The 17,446-nt window shown below is 39.6% G+C and overlaps 1 protein-coding gene across 2 annotated transcripts in view; it reads left to right on the top strand.

Annotated features, from left to right (window-relative positions):
* SULF2 (sulfatase 2) overlaps positions 1–17,446 on the top strand; it is a 72,237-nt gene that overhangs the window by 43,762 nt on the left and 11,029 nt on the right. For both annotated transcript variants that reach the window (XM_063404126.1, XM_063404125.1), the window contains exons 8-11: positions 3,204–3,332; positions 4,280–4,336; positions 5,015–5,144; positions 12,415–12,622. In XM_063404126.1, the coding sequence (XP_063260196.1) occupies positions 3,204–3,332; positions 4,280–4,336; positions 5,015–5,144; positions 12,415–12,622 (524 nt within the window). The remainder of the gene's footprint in view (positions 1–3,203; positions 3,333–4,279; positions 4,337–5,014; positions 5,145–12,414; positions 12,623–17,446) is intronic.

The following is a 17,446-nucleotide window of genomic DNA, read 5'->3' as shown; positions in this document are numbered from 1 at the left end:
GCCATTGCCTTTTTGCTTGCATGGATGTGCAGCACAAGCCACTGCACTTTTGTGGATACAGTTGAAAAACCACTTTGAATTTTGTCCAATCTAGGAAACACTTGCATTCTGTTGAGGAGTGCAAATTATACACATAACTGTCACTTTAAATTTTAAAAAATATATTGTATAATGTAGATAATTATTGCTGAACTTTGGAGTCACTGGTTTCAGTTTGTAAAGACCAGTTCATATATCATCATCCACAAAATACTCTTTTTGGCTCATTCTTTGAGACTGCGTGGTTAGGACTGTTTGCTGGACGCACACAAGCATGCGGAGTATAACTGTTAATTAAAATGGTAGCTTTGATAACACTTTCTAAGCAGTTATTTCAGATAGCAAATATTTGCACTTAGGTAATGATTTTGGACAGAATGCCATAAATTGCTGCCTAATATTTATATCAGTGTGCAAGTTTTAGCATAATTAACACACGCAGTCTTCCATACACGATTTTTTCTTTACCCCAGAGGAATGGATCTAGTGTGTAACGTGACAGCAAATAGTTATTAAAAGCATCTCATTCCATATGCTGGTTAAATTCACCGATTCACATTATCTAAAGGCAGAAAAATGTTAAATGCTGTAGATTTTGCACTGTGTTTTTGATTTATTTTCAGCAGTTCTGCTTGTGAAAAAAACAATATTCTCTAAAGAGCAGGGAGGGATTCCTCACTTGGAGTTAAACATATTACCTCAGCACTGAAAGAGTTTTGTCTGCAGCCGCCCAGAATTTCAAATGAGCTGGAATAGCCTTCTAAAAACCTGTTCTCTTTTCCTTTGACTGCAGTTTTTTGCCTTCCTGGAGAGTCAATGCTAACATGGCTCAAGTGTCTGAGCTAGTGCTTCTGCAACATGTAAGGCTAGAGGCCAGGCACATTGTATCTACTGTAGTTCAAGGATCTTTACACCCAGATAGCCATAAAAGCTCTGAAACCTTCCCATTGAATTTTATTTTTCAAAGACTTCTGAAGATGAAAACATGTTACTACTAGAATTGAAATAGTCAGCCTGACAGAATCTTAACAGAACAGAGCCTGTCACAGTAGAGCAAATAGGAAGAACAGGATGAAACATCTTGGAGAGGGAATACATCAGATAATAAATAGATCTTTCCTCTCAGCCTGATTTTCTTTAAGTGGCAGAACTTCAGTCATCCATGTTTTCTGTGAGCCTTTATGTTTTTCCTGCAGAATAATTGTCATGACTCCCTTTTGGTACCAGGGATATTTTAATAGCAATCACCGTAGCAAGTCATTACTAACCTCTTATTTCTGTTAGCAAATATGTTAGTAATTAAAATCAAATCAGGTACATCAATTTAATTCATCACCTATGCTTTTATCAGTGCCCATTTGCTTACTCTCTCAAAGATGTGGTAATTTTTAAATAGTATCTCATTAAATAGTGTGACTTTAGCAGCTTTCTTCTGTCCTGTATTTTGAGCTAGAAATCTGCTCTAACATTTATTGCAGCCCATCCAGTCCTATCCTTCCTTTGTGCCTGCACATTACAACACAGTGATTCTATATGCTGAGTGCTATAGAACACTCTGTAGCAGTATGCTTTTTTTTTTTACCTCCCATTTTTAAGAAGATGAGGGTCTTTCTTGGTGTCTAATCCTTGTTTTTCAAAGAAGTAAAGAAAAGCAATAGCACACAGCTGATAAACAGTATTCATATATCTAATATTGTGAGTAATTACACACTCAACTTCAACACACATGGCTGAAGTTAAGTGTTTAAGGTTCTATGTAATAAATAACTGGGGTGCAGGACATGAAGGAATACTAAGTAAATTTGCTGATGATACTAAATTGGGAGGAGCTGTCAACCCTTGCAAAGGCAGAGAGGCCCTGCCGAGAGACATTGACAAATCAGAGAGATGGGCAAGCATCAACTGTCTGAAGTTTAACAAGGACAAGTTTTGGAATCTGCACCTGCAAGAGAACAACCGTGGAGATACAGACAGGCTGCAAGGAGAGAGGCTGGAGAGCAGCTATGGGTTGGATATTAGGAAAGTGCTCATCTCACAGAGGATGATCAGGCTGCCAGGGGAAGCAGTCATGGCACTGAACCTGCCAGAGCTCAAGAAGCATTTTGGACAAGGCTTTCAGGTACATGTTTGGGTTCTTGTGGCTGTCCAGGCTTGTGCAGGGTCGCGAGTTGGACTCAGAGATCCTTGTAGGTCCTTTCCAACTCAGGATACTCTATGATTCTGTGAATATAAATGGAAAACACTTGCGCAAAAGCAGACCTATAGTAAAACCAAGTCACATGATTGAAAATTTTGGCCATTCATTTAGCTACTGAATTCTGGGCTGGATGGATATGAGTTCATATATCAGAGCTAGATGCTGTGATAGATAGAAGCTGTCTGACTGCTTGGGAGTTGATGCTGGTATTTTATCCAAATTTGAAGTCAGTTTGAGTTCAGGTGTACCGTTAACTGTGGTGGCTGAGGAGCACGTGCCATACTCTGCAAAGTACCAGAGGATGGCTATTTGTAAGTTTTTGCAGAATGTGCAAACTTGTGCTCTTCGAAAGAACGTTTTAGTTCAAGCTGTTATTTTCTCTTTTTTTCTTCAGAACTCTTCCCCCTGTGCTGCTTTTTTCTTCATCCCTTTCCTTTTTCTGTCTCACGCTGTAAATTAGTAGTCACTTTTAGTTGTTACTAGTACCTAGAAATATATTTCTCATGTTCTCTTCAGAACATGCCTGATTTGATAGGATCTTAGGTACTCATTTCTATATCAGATTTTGAAACAGATAAAGCATGTGCTACCTGCCAAATCTGCTTTTTAAGAAAGTCATCAGCATAGTTGGCAGACATTTTGATTCTGTAAGACACACAGTTTTTCCAATGGTTTTTAAACCGTCTTGCAAAAATTTACTAACTTTGCCTTATGAACTACTTTGATTTCTCAAAAATGCTCCGTACTAAAGTTTTAAATATTTGTATTAGTCCCCTTGAGGTTATGCAACTTATCAATATATTATATGTTAATTCCCTTCATGGAAGAGAATCAGATCGTGTCCTCTTTTATTTGCATGTGTCAAAAAATAAGCCTTTTCAGGTTCTTTGGACTCAGTGGAAGCTGGAGTTGCTTAGTGTTATTGTATAGACTTTGAACTCTTCTGTCCAATTTTTTTTTTTTCTAGAATTCCTCACATTGTGTTAAATATTGATCTCGCACCCACAATTCTAGATATTGCTGGATTGGATATTCCATCTGATATGGATGGTAAATCCATTCTAAAGCTGCTGGATTCTGAGAGACCAGTAAATAGGTAAGAAATGGAAATGTTGCATGGAAACATGTACATGTTTATACAAGAGACTGAACTAGTATTCAGCAGCATGGAAAAAATTTAAAGGAAAATAGAAAAAATTCACGATCTATCTGAGTACATCATTCACTGGAAAGTCTGAAGACTATTTGGCATATACAACTCACTTCAGTTATTTATTTTCATTTTGGCATGTTCATATTCTAGATGTATGGCATATATGGCAATCTGTATATACTAAATGTAGAAGTGAGAGGGCTACACATGAAGGTCTTTAGCTATATGAGTTATAGATTTAAATGTCTTTGTGGAATAATTTGTAGCAAAGTATTTCATATAGAATAAATAGTCAAATAATTGAAGGTGTTGATTGTGTATTGAACTATAATATAGAGACAGGCTAGCTCTAAAAACTGCAGTTTTTATTTAAGACTTTCCATCAGTGCTTTCATTGGAAGAAGACTGAGGAAGAGAATTAGACTTGCTAGAGAATGCTTGCAAGAGAAAATCAGAAGAAGAAGGGAAGGAGAACTGTTTCCTTTACAAGTAGCTGGTTGGAGGGAAAGGGGGAATGGAACAGCTGCTTTAGAATAGGATACTTTTTGTGTAGATGCAGGGCAAGAGCCAATTTGAGTCAGGAAATCCTTATTTAATTTGTGATCCTTTGTCAACAAGGAAAATTCAGTTAATCCCTTGTGCCTTAAACATGCTAAATGTTGAAGAAATTGTACTGTGTAAATTTGTTGTAGATTTTGTTCCTCTGAGAAAAATACATCCTATGGTTTTCAGTGGAGAGATGTATGTCTCTGCTTCATAGAGCTGGATGTCCTCTTGTGCAGTTACGTGGCATGTTTCTTGTTGGACTTCGGGGTGGGAGAGAAAACTGGGGCATAACATGGTTACTGGTTTTGTGGGAACTGTGTCTTCCTCTCCTCGTTTCCTCCTAGGTTTCATTTAAAGAAAAAGATGAAAGTGTGGAGAGACTCGTTCCTAGTGGAGAGAGGGTAAGGAAAGTGTTAATCACAAAGCTCAGTCTTTCTGAATGGAAGGATATTGAATAGCTAAAGCCAAAGCAGCACTCTGCCGAAATCTAAAGCCATTTAGCTGTGCCAGCAGGGACACGGCTGCAGTATGCCTAATGGCAGTGATTGTGTGGTTGGAGGGAATGGATGGCCTCTGCCTACAACCTGCATAAATGTGCTCTTGTGGTGGGGGAAGGGGAGTTCACTTAGAATGAGAGAGGGGAAGGCATCCCGTTTTGCTTCCAGCTGCTGTCCCCCACCCTCCTGCTTGTATCAAGGGATTATGAACAGCCCTTCCTCTCTGCATCTTCATCTCCTAGCCATTCCCTCTGCACCTTTGCCTTAATACATAAATGGGGGCATGAGGGGTTTGCCAAGTGCAGCTCTGTAACGTGGTCTCTCTGTATTGACAGTTGTCACTGCCTGTCACTTAGGCATGTAACACAGTGTCTTGATTTTATATGTTTTTGTATGCACCCTGAGAGCAGGACATGAATAACTTGTGTGTTATTGGACAGGCTAAATGCTAGTTTCTACTGGACTGCTAAGTTTTGGCTACCAGGGATGCTATGGACTTGGAAAATAACTACTTCTCTGAGTCTTTTCAGCTAACTGTATTGTATGTTGGAGTTAATGTAAGAATATTTTTTTTCTTTTCAGTAAACTGCTGCATAAAAGGGAGAATGAGAAGGTAGATGCCCAAGAAGAAAACTTCCTACCCAAGTACCAGCGTGTGAAAGACCTCTGTCAGCGAGCTGAGTATCAAACAGCTTGTGAACAGCTTGGCCAGGTAGGGCATTGTTACCCCTGACTGCAGGTAAGCAGTTGTAAGCTAAGCTCAACACCTTCACTGTGTCAGTGTCCTTCACCTCATCATTGATGTCAGTGTATAAATCAAGTGGCTCGTTCTGTGGCCTTTGCTCAAAGCTTTATTACAGCATTTATGAGATTGCCAGTCAGGAAATTGATGATTCAAGTGTTTTTTATTGATTCTTGACTGCCATTAAGAAAACCGCCTAGGCTGTTCTAATGTTTTATTTCCCAAAGAGAATGTGGTTTGGGTGATGAGAAGCTACAATGTAAATTAACAGATTGGCTTTTTGCAAATACATACAGCTTGCTTTGCTTCGAATTCTCTCTTTAATTCATTTTGTTGTTACTTGGAATTACATATAGTACATTCCCATTACATAGAGTAATGGGAAACTAAACTTCTGTTAACTCAATGTATAACTCCTCTTAACAAAAACACACTGGGGAAACACCTGTACAGTTATGACTGGAGGCAGCCTGTGTGTATATGGGCATAAAGCTCATTGATTGTGTGTCATTTCCCTTGTTGCATAACTGTTATGGACAGATATGACAATATGTTCACTTTAGATACAAGTTACATAGGAGAAATTAATGGGAAAAAAATTAGAGTAGTATCAATACATGGTCTTGGCATGCACAGGAGAGGATTTTATAAATTTACCAGAGCAGTGCAAAGGTAAAGCATGGCTATCTCCAGAGAATTCACCACTCTTGGCAAAATTGACTCTGTTTCATTGCTCTCTCATGGGTCAGAGAACCCCTTTCAAGGACTGTAACACATTCTGTGGACGAAGGGGTGAAGGTAAATGGGCCCGCATGCGAATGTGTCTGTATCGCACTGGCACTGCCTCGTATCCCAGCACACAGAGGGCTGTCAGGATAGGTTCGTCTGTGGAATGTGACTGTTCTTGCAGACAGGATATGAATGACAAACTATAGTCAGTAATGTGTTACTTAGGCTGCAGTAGTTAATTTCTTTACTGTCAAAGGCCAGAGTCTATGCTTCTAGCTCTACTGATCATGTAGTTCAGTGCACCTGTGAAATGAGTCCATTGTTCCTTAGGATTTATATGTCTAAGAGTTTTCCAGATGTTCTTTTCCTCCTGTGGCTTCTATGTCAGATTTAGTATACAGAGCAATTACAATGTCCTGTTCTTTGTAAAAATACCAAACTTAAAGGAATACTGTATGCAGGAATTTATTGTCATAAGAAGTCTTAAGCTGAAATTTTAGCTGAATGGGAGCAAGCCATTGTTTTATGAATTTGCAATGTTATTTGAGGAACTGGAGAAAAAACTATTGTTCCTACTACAACACTGTCCAGTAAGTAGTATGGGGAAATATGGCTTTTTTTTTTTTTTTTTCCCATCACTATTTTCACTTCGACAGAAATATAAAATGTCAGCTCCATAGTCAAAGTTACCAATAAATTCCACAGCATAGATGTGCTAATCGGGGATACTTGTGCTGTATCCTCATTGTCAGGAGACAGAGAGGAGAAGAATTGTTTTGAGCAGTTCGGTCAGGCATAATAGGAAATGAGAGGATGAAATTGAGCAAAAAAAGAAATTTACATTGGACATCAGGAAAAATTGCCCAATAATCAAGTCAATTAAAATCTGCGAAGGGCTCTCAAAGGAGTCTCAATCCATCTAACCTCTACCCTAGAGAATATATCATAGTAGTCTGTCTCAACAATGGGAATACTGAGAGATGAATGTGCTTATTTGAGGATAAATTGTGTCTAAATTTGGGTGCGCCCAAAAATCTCCTGAGAGTGAAGGAAGACTAACTTCTCAAATGACAAATGGGTGTTGTCTGTTTGCTGGTGCTGTTCACAGCTCTGCACAGTAAGTAGAATGAGCCCAAGCTAATGACATAGCAGTGCCTCAGGGAGTTGATGTTATGCAGATGCAATGGTTATTTAGTGGATGTCTTCTGATCCTGCAGGACACTCCATTTAACAGTACTTGGAGTGCTCAATACAAAAAGTGAATTTTCATATCCTGATGCAAAGATAAATACCCATCTGAGTCAGAATTAAGTGAAAGCTTGCTGAAGTGATTGGGACTCTTTCTTTTGACTTAAACAAGTTTGGGGACCTGCTATTCCATGCACAGAGAATTCTGAGCAGTCCCAGGAAATCTGAAGTGTGAGCAGGAGACAAGAAGCACAAATGGAGAACAAAGACTCAGAAGGGGAGTGAAGCATAAGAGACAAGGACAGACCTTAAGGGAGAGGTAAATAAAGCTTTGAATATGAGATGGAGAATTTGAAATTTTGCTTTGTGAGCATGCAAGCTTGTGAATACAGATCTATTGCAACAAAATGATTTTTGCAAATCTCTGTCACCCTCCTTAATTTTGATAAGAGAGTGCCGAGATCATGGAGATGAGACTATTCATGGTGTCTAAAACCTTGTTTCACAATCCACTATGTGGATTCTTTTGGCATCACTAATGTATGTAAATTCTTCTGAGAGCAATGGAAATCTGTGTGTTGCCATGTTTTCTTTTTCGGTTATTAGGATTTGGTGTGTGTTAGTTGTTTGCATCCAGCAAAGGGTAACTGTAGAATCAGATGAAAGAGCAAGTCAGCATTTATATTCAAGGATTTAAAAGAAATGAGCTCTTCCCACATGAAACAATAAAAAAATGTTTCTCCTAGTACTAATGGCTTCCACACAAATTTTTTCTTTTCAGTGTAGTTTGGCCTTTCATTCTAAGCTGGCTTGTGAGTGGAAGCTGACCCACTTTTATCTGGTAGCCTGCATTAATGTGCTTTTGTGGAAGCCAATTATGACATCAGCATTGCTCTGTAGAGTATTTCCAGCAACTCCACAGTATCATAACAAAGCTGCACAAAATCTCCCTTTAAGTAAGTTGCCAATTTTGTGCACATTTGATAAACGTGCAATACCTGCAGCAGTGCTGATTGCTATAGGGAATCTATGCTGTACGTGTAAAAACTCCCAAAATTAAAAGATAGAGATTTTTTCTTTAGCAGGACCTGGCATAGTACAATAATACTCCTAACTCATGAAGAAAAATAGTTGCCTGATTCCACATTATTTCCTTTTCAAATACATTTTATTTTCAAAGCTTTATTTACAAGCAAATCTTATACAAGTAGAAATTGTTTTTAAATAGCATTAAAAGTATCATTTTATATGGCAGTTTTCACAGGAGAACATTCAAAATCCAAATGTTTGGACTTTGCTTCTTTCAGGTGTGGTTTGATTTTTTTCTTCCTTTGCAGTGTACATTTGAACAAGATTTCTGCCACCAGCTTAATTGTTAAACTAATAAACCCCAGACTTTTCTGCTTTGCAAGAAAACAGCTGGGTAGCATGAGTTGTGCAATGGGAAGTGGGGTAGGGGATAAAACAGAAGCATCAGAACAAGCTAAGCATAGCTGGTGACAGCATGAGCACAGCAACTAACTTGGCCTGAGGATGGTGGGAAATCTCCAGCTGGAACAGCTTTAATGTTAAAAGGAGGTGTCTAGAAAGTTTTGTACAATGTGAGCTTGATAGACTTCAGGATATATTGCAAAAGCCATTTATGTGATGGTTTGAGTAGCTGTTCAGCCAGGCTTTGCAGGAGGAAAGACAGATTCATCCTTTTGAATTTTGATATGAGCTGGGATGAAGATTGTGGAGCAGTCTGGGTTTTCCACTGAGTTTTGGTTGGTGTTAAACACCCCTCTCTTTCAGAACTTTCTGCTTTTGAGGTGTTAAAAGCTAGAGGTCTTGATTTAGGAACATATCTTTTGCCCTAATGAAGAAAATATCTGAAAAGTTTGGGGCAGGTGGTGAACTAAGGGCTTTCAGTTTTCTTGACAGTTGAGTTAATCCACTATTTATAAATAATTATGTTTCGCTGCTCAATGGTTATCATGTCTATCTGGGAGCCAAAGTGTCTCTGGGGCACTCTGAAGTTATTCATATAGAGATGTAATTATTTAAGTAATTGTCTCTTAAAAATATTTTAGTTGCCTCCAGGGTTTTCCACAGGTATATGCATGATCACAGAATTGCATAATGATTGGAAAGGAACACATGGGTGATCTCTTCCAACCAGGAAGATCCAACAGGGTCATTCTGGAGCACATGGCACAGGACTGTGTCCAGATATTTCTGGAATCTCTCCAGGGTTATTTTCTACACCCTCTCTGGCCAGAATGTTCCAGTGTTCAGTCACCTGCACTGTAAAGAAGTTCTTCCTCATATTCAAGTGGAACTTCCTGTGCATCAGTTTCTGCCCATGGCCTCTTGTCCTGCTGGCAGCACCGAGCAGAGCCTGCCCCATCCTCTGAGCCCTCCCTGTGTACACTGACAGAAGTGGGTTAGGTCCCCTCTCAGCTGAACAGCCCCAGCTCCCCCTCAGCGTTTCCTCGGCAGGGAGGTGCTCCAGGCTCTTCATTTCTGCAGCCTCTGCTGGAGCTGCTCCGGTAGCTTCATGTTTCTCTTGCTCTGAGGAGCCCAGAACTGGACACAGCACTCCAGATGTGGCTCCCGAGGGCTGAGTAGAGGGGCAGGATCAGCTCAGGGAACTGACAGCACACTCCAGGACACCACTGGCATTCTTGGCCCCCAAGACACACTGCTGGCTCATGGACAACTTATTGTCCACCAGGACCCCCCAGGTCCTCCTCCACAGAGCAGATGGTATGCAGTGCACTAGAAAGCAATTTAAAAGGCCAGAATTAACAGTGTTTAAAGCTTTCTAACTATTAAGCAGAGGTTTTCACATTTTTCTTGCAATTCCTGCCCTTTTCCCCTCAGTTTGAAAGCATCCTGTGGAAATTACTGCAATTGATAGAGCCATGATATCAACCTGGAGAATTTCCATTTGGACCTACAAGCAGACCAAGGATAAGCTGTTGAATCCCAGACATATTCACACACGTGCCCGTATAGGTTTTGGGGAAAAAAGTAAAGGCTTGAGACTTCTGTTCCTCTGCTCTCTGCTCCCCTCCCCCTTCCCCCACCCCCCCACGGGTTCAATGTTTTCTTCTAATGTAATTTATGTAGCTCTGCACTGCAGTCATTTCGCAGTGGGGCCTGTTAATGCACACAGTGTGCCCTTCAGCGAAGCCTTTGAGATGTTTTCACGGTAGCATACAGCTGCACCAAAAACGAAAGGATTTTTTCGAGTTCACCTGGAGGGGAAAAATGAGCATCAGTCTCTTGACAAGAGATGAAAGAAATAGAGAAAAAATATTTTTTGGCCACACATCAGAGTACTTGCAGTAATTCTCATCATGGCATTGAACTTGCCCTCTGTTGAGACTTCATTTTCATATATTAAAATGTACCTAGAGTATAGAGCTCTACTGAGCAGAAAATGCAGTTTGTTTATATATTTTCAAAAATGATGTTCAGATGAAATGGGAATCAGTAACAGGCATTTTTACATCTCTTTTAGTTGTAAAAGAAAGCATTGCTTATTCTAGTAAAATAACTTCTAGTTCACACCTCAGTCTCTATGTGTATCAGTCAGTGTTAGGCATTTATAAAAGTAAGAGAGCAATTAATTCTTCAGATGTTAATTCCTTACTGCATCTAGGTAAATACATACTGCTTTACAGATGAAGATAGTCATGCAAAGGTCTTATTGTCAGTATCTCTCCTTGATTTCCTGATTCATTGTGCTGTAAGTTAAGCTGGGTTTTATCTGCATGAGAGCAAGGCTTGGGCTGTACAGGAGGCTGAACACAGATCAGGAGACTTGGCATCCAGGTGTCTGAGGAAATCAATGGGCACACCATAAACCCAATCTTTTTAAATAAGAGGTTCTGCCATGGGGATAGGTAAATTGGTGCTGTAACTGGTCACTTCATTTTTGACTCCTATTAAAGTCAGATAATAAAAGCACAGTGATCACGTTTTCATACTTCGCTGTCCTGCAAACGTTGGAGTAATGTCAATGGAAGATACAGGCTTTGTTGTCCCAGCCTTTGTACACCTTGCTGTGCAAACTGGAGTGGCTGAGTCTCCCTCGCAGAGCTGCAGGCTGCTGTAAAATATCATCTTCCCTGAAAGACGCTGCTATTTTTACTTCTTTTATTTGGAAAATTTTCAATATTCCAGTGAGTCCTGGAGGCTTACAGGATTTTGTAATAGGGAAGAAGAGGAACTCTTCTCAAGATTCAACAAGAAGCTGATGGTTTCTGAGAAACTTTTTTTAAAGCAGTAGCAACTGCTGCTGTAAGGGGTTTTTATGTCTGTGAGCCTCTGTAGCTAATAAAGTGCTGATAAATTAAGGAGTAGGTGAAATAATTTTGTGATGTATCTGGGAAGTGGGTAGAACTTCTGTGCCAAGTTGAAGGCAGCTAAACTCCCTTGCCCTTGGTATACCTCTGACAACAGCACAAAGGAACTGTGAGCAAGTTACTTCAGATTTTGAGTATCTTTATATAGTACAAACCTTTAGTATAGGTTTGAATTGGAGATCAGGGACAGTATTTTCTCTAGTTTGAGTGCAAGAGGGAGGAGTTTCTCACTTCAGAGACATCCAGTGCAACTCACTATTACAACTCAAGGCCAAGGGTGTTGGATGGAAAAAGCTATTATGAGAACTACTCAAGATGGAGATAAACTTGCCCAGCTAAGGACTTCCACAGCTGATCTGACCCTTTGAAAGGTCATTGAAGATAAACAGGCACTTCTGTAGAGCAATCCTGGAAAACACTTAATCCCTGGAGGTGTTCAAGGACAGGATAGATGGAGCCCTGAACAACCTGATGAAAGCCTGGTGAAAGGTGTCCCTGCACATGGCAGGGGGGTGGAACGAGATAGGCTTTAAAGTCCCTTCCAACCCAAACCAGTATAGGATTCTATCTGGAGAGCTTCCATAAAGCTGAAAGGTTTTGGTCCCACTGCACTGAGAGTTATAGTAAGTCTCTCAGGATTAGGATACAGCATGAATGTCCTTGGTTTATGCCACAGTTATGCTTCTGAAAGTTGTCACTTGCCACTTTTGTGTTTTTAGCTGTAGTATTGATTTTTTAAAAGAAATTTCAGTTGTTCTGCCTCCAAGAGGCAAAATCAGAAACAAATGCAACAGTGTTCCAAAGAGTTGCTGTTTTGTCTAAAAATGGAGGATTACAAAAATCTGGTTTGATAGCAGGTGATAGATGAGCCCCATTTTACTACAAGGAATATCTGTTAAATTGATGGAGCTGGCCATTAGACAGACCACAGTCGGGACAGATTTTTAATGACCAAATTTTTCTTCCAGAAATGGCAGTGTGTGGAAGATGCCAGTGGAAAACTCAAGCTGCACAAGTGCAAGGGAATGGCAAACTTGGCAGCTGCAAGCAATGGGAAAGGCACCTCCAATATTTTGCCCAAATATTACAATAGGAATAGCGAAGACTGCAATTGTGAAGAGAATGAATACAAGCTGAGCCACCTCAGACAGAGAAAGAAACTCTTCTCCAAGAAAAGTAAGCAAACCCACTGCATCTTCTCTCTCTGCCTTAGGAAGCTATTGTTTGTTAACTCACATAATTATCTTGACTGTCATAGGCATTGAATTGTGTTAGCATATTTCCTGTGTATCTCAACTATGAAACAGCATGTCTCATATTGGACAATCAGATTTGAGAATATCTGTCTGTAGGAAGAATGTTTAGTTCAGGGAAATGGAGCACCCATGCTGAAAAGGCAAATTGCACACAGTTACATGGGCCATGGAACATGAACTGTGTTCTACAGCAAATCCTTCAGTTTTCAGTAGTTCCTGCAATGCTTGGAGAGTTTACTTCAGTAATTTATTTTTAATAAGGATGTGTATACTTCATTACAGAAGCTGCTTGATTGTGTAACATCCTTTTCTTCTGCTCAGTCAGCAGAGACAAGGCTGACTTTTAATCAGAGATAATAGCCAAAGGGGATGACTGTTTCTGGTTTCCTTGGCACAGATTAGTGCTTTTTCAGAAAGCCCATTTTAAAAAAAATGATTCTGTTAAACCTTAGTCAGACTAATATCTATATTTGAAGTATATAGTATAATTATAGATTAGATGTAAATGGTAACACAGAATTATTAGTTACTTGTAATGTTTCTTTCATCTCACTCCACAAATCCAGAGCCTTAATTATTTAGCAGACTAGTCTTTCTGTATAATGGCACAAACTTGAAACACAGAGTTTAAATTTATTTTCTCTCATTATATTTGTCTTGCAAGCTGATTAGTAGTTACTAAACAAATTCTTAGTTGAAAAAAAATTACTGGTTCCATCAGCTATACTTGATGTTTAAATATGTCGTACAGCTGATAATCTGTAAAGAACACTAGAATTTCTAATTATTTGACTACTTTTTTTTAAGTCACAGAAGGAAGTTAAGTCATGGGGAGTCAACTGCAGTGCATGGAAGGCACTTAATGAGGACAGGAAAAAAATTTTAAGTGAGGGCAACATAATGCTATCTGGTAATACTTAACACTGAAGTACTTCTCATTGTTATTTTCTAGACATTAACTAATTTTCACAACATCCAAAGGAGGTGGTTAAGTGTGTGCTTACCTTTAGTTTATGTATGTAGGAAATTGAGGTAAAAAAAGCGGAACTTGCTCCCTCTCACAGAGGTATCAGAATGGTGCTTTTTCCATGTTCTGCTCAGAAGAGGCAGAGTTTACACTGTACCCTTCAGCTTATTAGCCTCGTTGAACCTTAAGGCATAAACTTCAGCAACATAAAATAGGATCTTGACAATCATATTGCCATTGCCTGTGTCTAAAGTAAGGTATTTTCCTCCACAGATGCTTTGTTTTTCTGTCTTCCCACATCCAGGGTGTTCTATACAGGGAAGAGGTTAGCTTGGACCTATTGACAGAGACCTTTTCATTTGGTGTTGGCTATTTTTCTACATGCAATTATCTAATAAATCAAACACCAAATGCAAGTGAGCCCAAAGCAGTACAAGTCAAGGTAACATATCAAGATTTTTCCAAATAGCTTATGTGGAAAGCTGTCTCACTGGACTGTGGTTAGTTAAGAGAGTGACCTGGATGTGTATTTGGGTTTTTATGACCTGTTCCATGAGACTTGGGATAAATTGTAGTCTCTGCTGGGTTGCATAATTGTTAGGGCACCTTTGGGGTATGCCACTCAGAATTTGATGAGTGCATGAGATTACATTGTAGCTCTGCTTGAATGCCAGTAAACGCTATTCATTAGTTTGAACCACTACCAAACAGAAAACAGAAGTTTCTAACTGGACTGGGGGTCATGTCCACATTAATGCAGTAGTTCCAAGGAGTAGCGGAGTTTTGAAGGAAATGCCCTGGTCACTCCTTTCTGTTGTGCACAACAGAGATAAATTTGCAAAAGGTAATTTTGTTGGATTCCAATCTGCAGGCATTTTCAGGAAAGCAGAATGGATGCCCTGCATCTAGGGTGCATCAAGCATGTTGTAAACCCTAATACAGTATATGGATTGGTCTTTCAGAAAGGTTGAAACCAGTTACATATAGTGAGAACAGATGGGCTAAAAAACCAGATTAAATTGCTGGTACAGGGGTTGGAGCACCAGATGTTTTGATAAAATAATTGCTTTCTAGTGTAGGCATGGTCTAGAATGCATTTTCAGGTGCACCAGTGCATGTAGCAGGCAGTGGTCTTTTCTAAATTGAGAAAGGTCTGTTTCACAATAGGACCATGTCATATAAGTGCCATTCGGACAATGTAAAAATACATAACTTGACTGCAAAGCACTAAAGTGCCAGAAATCCGTAAACATTAGATTTGGTATGTCTGGGTCTAGCTGTCTGGAATGTTTGCATTTTTGTCCTGTCTATTTCTTCAGTATGTTCTTATTTTCTTAAGAAAGATCAAACAGAGCTTTGCAGTAGGTAGAAAGTTTGAAGTAAATAATGAGCTCTCCAAATCTTTGGCTGTGTTCTGGCCTATTGTGTTTTTCTTGCTGTGGATTTGATCTCTTCTTCCTGTGATGAACAAGTGTAAGTGATTAAAGGAATTCTTAAACTACACGTAGGAAACTGATGATAGGTCACACTGAAGACTAAAGAAACAGAAGTGTGTACAAAGAGGATAGTGCATTTTTATTCAAATTTCCCTGACATTCATTTTGCTTTTGAGGTGGTCTCAATGCTGGATCAAAATGACATTTTTAATAACATTTTTTGTTGCTAAAAAAAAAAAAGTCTGTTACTTTACAGATAATGCATTGGAAGTATGATTTTTAATGGCAGTTGTGAGAATGGGATACAAGAAAGTACCTCTAAACTTTAGCCATATGTCTAGACACTAGAGATACATTTTTAAAATTTCTTTAAAGTGCCCAGTTTTACTTTGAGTTATCAAAAAAAAAAAAAAGCCCTTTTGTCTACCAAAATTACATAGACATTAGTGGAAAACATTGTTCCTTTCAGGTTCCAGTGAAGACAAACATGCTGGTCAAATGGTGCAACACCAGCTGCATGAGGGGGGCTCTGGAAGCAGTTGGCTTTCTTGGCTTAAATTCCTCTGGACTCCATTTTGCGACATAATTTTGAGGTTGCATCTTGTTAGCAATACAGTAAGACAGCTGGTTTCTGTAGTAGCTGAGGAAGAGAGGCATCAGAGTCAGAGAGCTTACCGAAGACAGACTTTAGTAACCTGAAGAAGGGAGCATAGATGTTTTTGGCCAAATATTTAACAGCTCTGGATTGATTGTTTGTAGGCTGTGTACAGAAGTAAATAGATTGGAGAGTGAAACCTGGGGGAGGATTGACTAATAAGTAATGAAACACCAGTATTTATGCCTGCAGTGCACTTAGCAGGTGGGAGCACAGGGTACAAAAGAATACTGATCTTATTAAATATTTTAACCACTTCAGAGTTCGATACTAATCACAGCACTGAGTCAGCATTGTGAGTAGCATGTTGGGATAAAGCAGTACAAGCTTTATGAGCTGCCTCACTCCACACCAATTAGTTAGTGCTAAGGCTGTGTTAGTTTGGCTGCAAAGAGAGGAGTAACCTGGTTCCTAGGTGTTCAGGGACATGTAGTTGATGGTTCCCTGGGGCTATCTGCTGAGGTCCAGCTGGTTTGGCCTTTTAGACTTGGGAGGAAGATTAATTGTTAGCTGGCTGAGCTGAACAAGATAAAATGAAGGAATGATTAGAGAAATGCGAGTTTATACTTCAAATCTCATTGGCAGGGTGTAGCTTTTCAGAACTTCCTCTTGCCTTGGAAAAGATGGGAATTTCCTTCTCATTTATTCAAACATTTCCTGAATGGGTGCCTGAAGTAGGGCTGGTCTTTTGTGACTTTTTTTAATCCCTTCAGCAGTGACTCACCTGGCTTAATATCAGCAGTAAACTTTGAATAACACAGGGAAAATGTGCAAAGCCAGACAATCCAGCTGGTATTCTGCTTTCTGTGTGTAGCACTGACAAACATATCATGCTTGGCCCAGTTTCAGGTCAGAGGAGATGTTTATTCTGCTTCCCACAGTCTGCAAAATGGCTTTTGAGACTGTGCAATCTACTTGAAATGAATGTAAGGCTTATTGAAAAAAGTAATTCTGCATTAATGCCAAGGCATGATAGTTAAGGTACTTCTTTGTCAATTTTGGTTGTTCTAGCTCTGGTTTCATATTTTCTTTTCCCCCTGCTTATTTCACTGGGGAGAGTATCTCACTGAGGAAGCTGGCCTTTCTGTAGAGCTTGTGATTGCAAGAAGGATCGCTCTTCTCATTTGGCACATTGGTTGAATTTTCCCTTTATCAGATTGCAGAGGGAAGTCCCATCTCATGAGGTGTGCTGTGTGTTTCAGTTTCTTTAAATGAGAAGTGACCAAAGGATCAAAGGGACTCAGTTGTTTCTAGTAACGTCTGTGGTAACTCCAAGCCTCATATATGGAGTAAAGCCTCAGGCTCTTCTAGGGCAGGGAGCACAAGAGAGTCTGTGGTACCTAGGTTGTACTTTTTTCTCAAGGAGTGAGATCATTGTGCCTAATGAGTGACTCTCAGCAGTTGGTGGTGAGCAGGAAATACGGTCAGAGATGGACCCCATCATACAATGGGGAAGTTTAAATATAGATTTAGGTTCCGTAACTAGGTTCTCTTTGTGCCATTCCAGAGCAAACAGAAGAGGAGTTCTGGGGATTTGGGCTGAAAGAGAGAACTTTGGAAAATAGTAGTAGGGAAAAGATCGATGAGAATCTTGTACTGCACAGTGGCAATTCATAACAAGTGTTTCATTTTGTTTTTGAGCTGCAAATGCAGAAGCAAAGTTTGAGGAAGTACATAGCACTGGAG

Source organism: Prinia subflava, chromosome 8, assembly GCF_021018805.1.
Source record: "Prinia subflava isolate CZ2003 ecotype Zambia chromosome 8, Cam_Psub_1.2, whole genome shotgun sequence".
NCBI classification, from domain to species: Eukaryota; Metazoa; Chordata; class Aves; order Passeriformes; family Cisticolidae; genus Prinia; species Prinia subflava.
The sequence above is the reverse complement of the archived record's forward strand: the minus strand, read 5'-3'. Positions and strand labels throughout refer to the sequence as shown.